At 38.2% G+C, this 8,649-nt stretch overlaps 1 protein-coding gene across 1 annotated transcript in view; it reads left to right on the forward strand.

Annotated features, from left to right (window-relative positions):
• Nucleotides 1-2,114: 2,114 nt before the first annotated feature.
• Nucleotides 2,115-8,649, forward strand: part of grtp1a (growth hormone regulated TBC protein 1a) — a 13,657-nt gene continuing 7,122 nt past the window's right edge. Inside the window, exons 1-5 of the mRNA XM_016258399.1 lie at nucleotides 2,115-2,577; nucleotides 3,627-3,778; nucleotides 4,402-4,560; nucleotides 6,628-6,752; nucleotides 7,134-7,230. Coding sequence (XP_016113885.1) covers nucleotides 2,492-2,577; nucleotides 3,627-3,778; nucleotides 4,402-4,560; nucleotides 6,628-6,752; nucleotides 7,134-7,230 — 619 coding nt within the window. The 5' untranslated portion in view covers nucleotides 2,115-2,491. The remainder of the gene's footprint in view (nucleotides 2,578-3,626; nucleotides 3,779-4,401; nucleotides 4,561-6,627; nucleotides 6,753-7,133; nucleotides 7,231-8,649) is intronic.

Consider the following 8,649-nt stretch of genomic DNA (forward strand, 5'->3'; position numbering starts at 1 on the left):
TCTGTCAGAACACACCATGTGTTCTAGCTAATCTGATCAGGATTAGTTTAGGGACTAGTTTAAGGAGGCAGTGCTGCATATGCTGCATGTTCAACCGAACGACCTCATTTCACCCGTTTATAAAACAAGTCGTGGAAACAGTATGAGGTGGTTAATACGGTCTAGTACTGATCAAAATAGACAGGGTAAGTATGGAACAAACCAGCACTTAAATAAGAAACAACAACAACACTCATTTCCTTTCTGCAGTAGATTTACATCATTCAAATCATTCAGACTCCTCAAAGAAAACATGGAGTCTGTGTTCGTGGAATAATAAAACATCACGGACGGGTGGGTCTGTGGTTAATCCACTTAATTTACTGGCCACAACCGGACCAGGTTCAGCATGAATTACTAGGACAGTATAACATCACACACTTCAGACGCAATGAAAAAAAAAAAAATATATATATATATATATATATATATATAAATAAATAATAATAATAATAATAATAGTAGTAGTAGTAATATAAATGACAAAATCCCTTTAAAAATTAAACAAAAAAACGAATAATTCAAATAAAATAAAAATAAAAGCTAATTCAAAATATTAATTAAAACTGCATAAATAACACTAAAATATTTTTTTTGAAACCCACAACACGGACAAAATGAGTGATACAAACAGTGAAAGTCCTAATCAGCATACCACTGGCCACAACCGGACCAGGTTCAGCATGAATTACTAGGACAGTATAACATCACACACTTCAGACGCAATGAAAAAAAAAAAATATATATATATATACATAGTCAAACCAAAATGTATTCAGACACCTTCAACATTCCTCACATTATCACAGTTTATTCGCTATAGTTTAGAAAATGGTAATAAAATATAACAAGAACTCAGAGTTAAACTGAGTCAGAACAAGTTCAGCTTGATAATGTTAGATAACTTTGATAGAAAGGTATGTAATTAATGACAGTATTTACACAACTATCAATACTTAGTTGACCAATTACCAAGCAATGCTTAATTTTGTTCGGTCTGTGGTGTAAAAAGTTCGCATTAGCAATTAAAGAAAAAACACTTAAGAAAAACATGCTCAGTTCAAAGTGTCTGAATAATTTTTGGTCCCAAATTTTAATCAGTTTTACTGGTAGTCCACTGTATGAAGAATGTTTGGGTATAATATGTCACAGTTTACTTTATTTTGCTATCCTCACTTACATAAATTAACTATAGTGTCCTGCACCAAAAAATAAAAATAAATTTTATATATCAAAAATTATATCTGGTGTCTGGATCATTTTTGGTTTGACTGTCATAAAAAAATATGTATTTCAGTTACAAGAAAATACATTTCCAGTCTTACAGTACATTTATGTGTTATATCTGTGTTATAGACAATAAAGTTTTTCTTCAAATGTGACCACTGTTATTATAGCATCACTGAGAGTGTGTTATAGTTTTGGTATTCATTTTTATTTCAGCTTTTTAATATTTCATTTTATTTCAAACATTTATTTTATTTCAAGTAACATTTTTTTGATAATAACCCTGATATGAATTCATTTTTTTTGTATTGAAATATATGGAGGGCAAAATGTATTTTGAAATGCTTCTAAAATATATATTTATATTCTAATTAATATATTTTCAAAAATAACCTAATAGGAAACATTACAAAAATAGTAAATAAAAAAAAGAGGCTCAAAAGTTAGAGACCAATGATAAACACTTGCGTTTAGCTTTTCCCCCCTCATTGAATAAAGTTGTTCATTGAAAAATGACTTTTCTAAAACATTTTAAAACTTTTAAAGGTTTAAATTTCAATGTCAACACTATATCAGACTTTTGGACCCACCATGGTATATAAATATTACCATATTTAGGATTTCTGGTGCTTACAGTAATACCTCCATGGCCCATTTTGTAGTAAACTCTTTTTACAATTAAAGACAGGCTCAGACAGGAGTCTAATTATCGCTCCTCCTCATAATTCTCGTAAAACACTGTATGACAAAGAGGCGTAACCCTTGCGCACAAATCCCGCCCCTCGGTTTGACCGACGTTCGAAAGATTGCGTGCTGAGGGGCGTGGACTTTGCGATCTTAACCACGCCCCTCTGTTTGATGGACGTGTGCCCTTGAGCTCCCTGGAGAAATTAATCGCGTGTGTTGCTCCGCAAAGTGTTCGCTAAGGATGATGCGTCCAAACGCGTGCTTAAAGCAACAACTACACGCGCGGAGGTGATAAAGTTCTAATGTTGTTGAGCTCCGTGTGGGTGTGAGTACGGGAGCGCACGATAGGTTGATCGGCGGCTCGCTGTCCCGCAGGAGAAGGGGCCATTACTGTGGCGGCGTGGGAAAAGTTTCATCTACGTGACGCGCAGGAGAAAGGCGTTTTCACCGCGTCGCGTCTGGAATAATCAGCGTCCATGCAGCGACAGAGCAACGCGGAGCTGCTGTGAATGGAGTCCCGTACCTCTGAGGTCTGACTATGGAGCAACGCAACGGGACGCGGAGCTCCAATCAGCCGCAGCTGCGTATCAACGTGCCGAGCACCGCCAGAGAGCGAGCGGCCAGGTACCGCACTACATACTGCATACTACACACTGCCCTAACTATACAACATACAGCACAAGCATACATGTTCGTCATAATAAAAATGATTTTTCAAAAATCTAATCAAATTAATGCAATATTTCATTTATCAATCCCTTTGCCATTTGATGCAATATGTGGATGAAAGAATAGAATTAAGAATAGAAACACTCACACAGGTGTCAGTTTTCCCAGGTGTCTTTCAGGGTGTTAAAAAGCCTTAATTCGCCTTAAAAAGTCTTAAATTCATAAAGTCATTAGCTTTAAATGTTGAATGTATTGAAAAATAATCTTCCTAGGTCTCAGTATTTTTGTCTTGTTTTCCATTATAAATATCTAAACTTCCTTAAATTAAGATACATTTAACTTGCGATGCAAAATGAAGATATGAAGTCTTGTTGTCTGAGAAACCGAACAAAATAAAGGGATCTTATGATTAAAACAACAATAACTGTCAATGGGGAATAAAAACTTTCAATTAAGATGCTTTTTCTGACTCCATTGGCAGACATTTGTTCTTGTTTTAATCAAACTCACTTAATTTTGATCAGTTTCTCGGAAAACAAGACTATTTAAAAACAAACATATGTTTGTTTATATATATATATATATATATATGTGTGTGTGTGTGTGTATATATATATTATATAACAGTATAGAAATATATTTAATTAAGTGTTGCTAATACAAGACATTTACCTATAGAGACCATATGAACATAATTTGTTCCATTCAGTTATTTTTTTTACATTTTCTTGACTTTTAAAGTTTTACCTTCCTCTGTTTGTTGGACTGTGTGTGTGAGATTCGTTTGTGTTTCGGTTTCCACCCATGACTCTGTTTACCTAGTTAACCAGTGGTAGAGAAGTTGCTGTAAATGTAGCCTCAGGGTTGAGATTTCTGTCATGAGTCACATGATCTCCTGACCTGAACACACACACCTGAGGAACCACTCGCGATCTTCTGTGTTCCTGCGTCAGTGTCATTAATCACAGACAGACCAGTGGAGTGTGAGTGTGTTTGTCTTTCAGTGTTGATCCATACGGGTTCGAGCGCTCAGATGATTTCGACTACGAGTCCTACGAGGAGCTAATGTCTGAGTATCTGGCCGTTCTCACTAGAAGGTCCATCAAGTGGTCCAAACTGCTGCAGGGGAAGCGGCGTGTGGACAGGAACCTGAAGGGTGTGTGAGCTTCATTTCTGTGCTCTATGAAGATGAGATCTGTTTTAGCATCATCCTCATTCGCTGCATTCTTAAGATCATGTGCTGCTTTGAGACACATTTAAAGGGACATTTCATCCAAAAAAAAGAGATTATTCCGTCATCATTCATTCCAAACCTGTATGAATTTCTTTCTTCTGTGGAACATAAAAGAAGATATTTTGAAGAGCGTTAAGCCCCGTTCACACCAAGAACGATAACTATAAAGATAACGATATTAGCGTCCACACCAGCGAACGATATATCGTCTGTTTATTCTAAGCGCACGCGCGTCTGCCGCTTTCAATTCTTGAGCTCGTTACAGCAGGATGGATTCTGATTGGCTGTCAGTGTTTTATCGTTCATCAGCTGGAAAAAAATCGTTTTGAAAGTGATCACAACGATATCGTTCCTCTGTATCGTTATAGTTGTGGTGTGAACTATGCTATTCTTTAATATTGAGAACGATTTTTAGAACTATATCTTTATCGTGCTTGGTGTGAACGGGCCTTTAAGAACCAAACAATTTCGGTGACCATTGACTTCCACAAAAACACTATTTTCTAAAAAAATAACTCGTCTATACTGGTGATGTGTTTGTGCAGTGAAGCGGTATGTACGGAAGGGCATCCCGAATGAGCACCGGCCACAGGTGTGGATGACGGCCAGTGGAGCCCAGGAACGGCTGGAGAGGAACCCAGGGTACTATCAGTCTCTGCTGGACGCACAACACGACCCCAGACTAGTGGAGACCATCCGCACCGGTGAGATCTCGCACGCTTCTCCACCGGATCCACACTGCTGTCTGATGCACAAAATCATACACGGACATCCTGCATAGATCACTGAGTTTTGGGTCAAATCATTGAAATGGACAGTTTGATCATGGAAACTCTAACAGTGTTTTCTAAGTTTTACACACTTAAAGGTAGTGTAGGTGATTTGGTTCAAAAACTTTTTTTTGTTATGCTGGTTGAAAGTCTCTTCACATCCCGATAGCAATCAATAAGTGGAGTGGTCTAAATTTATCTATATGTATTTATATCGTCTGTGGAAGGTGTAGGACCATAAAATGTTTGTCCAATCAAAATGTTCAGTCCGAAGATTACGATAGGCTGTCCGGCCTGCCTGTCAAAATATGTATTTGCATACCTCTGCGCACCCAGTTTGCGCAGACAGGATACGTCATCAGCACTTCCAGCGAGAATGAGAGGCATTATCATTGTAATACTTGCTTTGTTCTGTAATGTTTTCTCACCGGATAATGAGACATGAGGTAATCTGACAGCGTTGCATTCAATCCTCCACCAACGCCATCTCTCATCGTGTTGCCGATTAGCCTCTGGTCTGCTTGTGTGCGTTCATGTGTTTTGGAGGCGTGGCTTTGCAGAGTGATTATGCAGGGAGGGTGGGGATCTTGCTTTCAAGGCTAGCTTGCTATTGCTAGCCTTTCCGAAATGGCCTACCCTACCTTTAAGGCGAGAAACTAAAGGCAAAACCAGCATTTTCCATGCGCTGGGCAGTTTTGAGGTTTTGGTCTGTTTTGCTCCATAATAACATGTCTTCTTTCAAATTAGTGGAACGAAAACATCTAAAACACACATTTAAGTGTATATTTTATTTATTTGCGTCTGTAGATTTCAATTTGAATCCATATCTTTAAAGAGTTTTTTTCTCTTACATACACCAAACTTTACAGTTTTATTCCAATCTATATTCTGAAGACTTTTACTGAAGGATTCATATATCATTTACACTGAGGTCATGTCCACACTTACACGGGTATTTTTATAAACAAAATTTTTCCTTCTTCCGTTTAAAAAAAAATCTCCGTCCACATGAAAACACAAACGCATGCTATGAAGCACTGGCAAGAGCATGCCAAACCAACAGGTGGCGATGTAATCGCAACCGTAAAGCCATGTTGGCCAATCAGCCTGAAAAAGTTTCCAGTAGGTGGAGATAACAGTGCATGCTCCGACATCACAAGCCAAAAACTCTGGTTTCGCTGTCAACACGATAACACTGCAACCGGCGTTTTCAAAAATGTTTGGTTTCAGGGACCTGGTGCTGCGTTTACGTGTGGACGAACGGCCTAACCGCATAGAAAAAGCTGCGGTTTTAAAAATAACCGTGTTCGTGTAGACAGGGCCTGATTTATACAACATATTATTCCTAAAAACATGGTGAAAATATATTTGTTTTCTGTCTGTTGACAGTATTTTCTGATTTATGGAGTGATAAAAAGAGAAATCCAAAATTTTAATATGTCAGCAAAATCAAACAAGAATTTTGAACCTGGCTTTTGATTTATGTGCTGCAAATGTATGCTCATTTGCCTATATAAACATTTCAGAACATTTGCAATACAGAACAATTGTCAATGTACTGTGATTAATCCACTGGTGAACTTTGGTGATATTTGTTAGTTAGGGGTGTAACGGTACATGTACTCATACTGAACATTTTCGGAACGGGTCTTTTGGTTCGGTACGCATGTGTATCAAACAAATACAGCCTTGTTTTAACCACTGCATGAGCGTGACTATATTGTTAATTTTGATATGAAACGTAGTCTTAACTTTCAAATGATGTTGATTTTTTTTAGGAAATTTAAACAATAAATGCGAAATAAATGTCAAATGGCAGCGCGGAGCGTGATCATCCCTTCCTCTTTACTACTAATTTTAATATGAATAAACATGTCTAAACATCTCATCATGCCTCAAGTAATCGCTCAATCAGTGTTTCAACTGCGGAAAGACACCCCTAATCTTAGTTACAGTGTTTACCCTGTATTCATTCACCTGTACCATTGTGATTTTCTTTAGATCTGCACAGAACCTTCCCAGATAACATACACTTCCGTAAGTCGGCGGATCCATGTCTGCAGAAGACGCTGTTTAATGTGCTGGTGGCGTATGGACACCATAATAAAGCTGTGGGCTACTGTCAGGTACGGTCACATGATCACACACCTGAATCAGCAGCACACAAACATGAAGCTGCTTTAGTGCGATTCATACGGCTTCATTTTGGAGCCTGGTTACTGGCGGGTTCAGGACGGGTGAATCAGTCGTGTTCAGATGGGTCATTAGATCAGTGCCAGATGAGCGCGTGTCTATCCATGTTCTCTTATAGTCAGTCATTGTTTCAGTTTGTTTATTTAATGCAAAGTTTGCACAATATTTCCAATGCAAATGAATGATTGACTGACTGCTGCTGTGACATGCGAGCGACTGAAAGGACATCAGCTCATGATTCAGAATCAATGGAAAGATGCATGTCAGTATTACATGTGTGTCTTGGGTGTTTAATGATGGTCTCCCTCTTTCAGGGAATGAACTTCATCGCAGGATATCTGATCATCATCAGTAAGGATGAGGAGATGTCATTCTGGCTGATGGAGGCCCTGCTGGACAGAATCCTGCCAGGTGTGTTTCCTGTTTGCTCCTGTGGTTATTCATGAAAATAAACCACATCATTAGAGGTCATCGAGTCTGAGTGTGTGTGTGTGTGTGTGAGAGAGTGTGACATGAGCAGATCTATTCCGAGCTCATGTCTATGAATAAACTGGGCTCAGGTCACATGGTCTGATCCTACAGTGCTGCGTTTCCTGTTCCTGCTAGAGTTCAGGTCCACATCTGAATGACAGATGATGATCATGAAACATTAATACTGCATGTCTGTTTAGTGAGGTATAGATCCAGATAGTCAGTGTTTGTTGTTCCATCAGTTTTAACACCGTTCCAGTCCAGCGCTCCTCAAATGCTCTGATCTGAAAGCCCTCCATTGTCCAAAACACTATAGATATTTTCTTTGGTATTTCTGTTGTGTGAAAAGGCTGCTTGTTTCCAAATTTTAAAACAGAAAAATAAAATATTGTAATAAAATAATGTTGAAATATTAAACTAATTAAACATTTTGTGACTCGATAAGGTTCGGATTCTGCATGTTCTTCAATAAAAATAAGTTAGCGGGAAAACATTTATATTTTATTTTAGTTTGTGTTTTTGATTATTTAAATCAAGTAATGTTTTGTTTTTAACATTAAATTGTAATTTTTTAATGATTGAATTATTTAGCACTTCAAAATGTAATCTTTTTGTTTTCAGCATTTTGTTTTAATGTTAATTATTTTTAATATAGTTAAAGGGTTAGTTCACCCAAAAATTAGCCTGTGTTTTACTCACCCTCGAAGCATCCTAGGTGTATATGACTTTCTTCTTTCAGACGAATCCAATCGGGCTTATATAAAAAATTGTCCTGGCCCCTCCAAGCCTTTCAATGGGGGTAAGCGGTAGAGGTCTGCTACCCGACCCGAGCCGGGCTCGGGTTTATAGCTAAACTAAAACTATATGCAGTAGCCTAGGCTACGCTGCTTTCATAGACGCACGCGATGACGCACCGAAGCACCCGATGTTCATAAACTTTCATAACTGGTAAGTGTTTTTTTCTTTTGCCTTGTGAAATGGCTGAGCCTTTATGATTGTGTTTCTTTACATGTATTTATTTACTGACCGTTGTAAGCAATCGTGAAATACAGCATTTTTTTTAAAAATTGGCAATTCGTTGTGGGGGAAAAAAAGATTTCGGTTCGGGTCGGGTTCGGGCTCTAAATTTAACTGTGCCGCTTGGGTCGGGTCGGACGATCTCGGGTACGGGTCGGGTTCGGGCTTCAGTTTAAAGCCTGTGCAGACCTCTAGTAAGCAGGTGTTGGTTGTCAACAGTTCAGAAGACGTGAAAAAGTGCGCGCATCCATAATAAAACATCTCTCACATGACTCCAGTGGGTTAATAAAGGCCTCCTGTAGCGAATCCATGCAGTTTTGTAAGATAAATATCCATATTTCA

Source organism: Sinocyclocheilus grahami, unplaced genomic scaffold (assembly GCF_001515645.1).
Source record: "Sinocyclocheilus grahami isolate Dianchi unplaced genomic scaffold, SAMN03320097.WGS_v1.1 scaffold1678.1, whole genome shotgun sequence".
Lineage (NCBI taxonomy): Eukaryota > Metazoa > Chordata > Actinopteri > Cypriniformes > Cyprinidae > Sinocyclocheilus > Sinocyclocheilus grahami.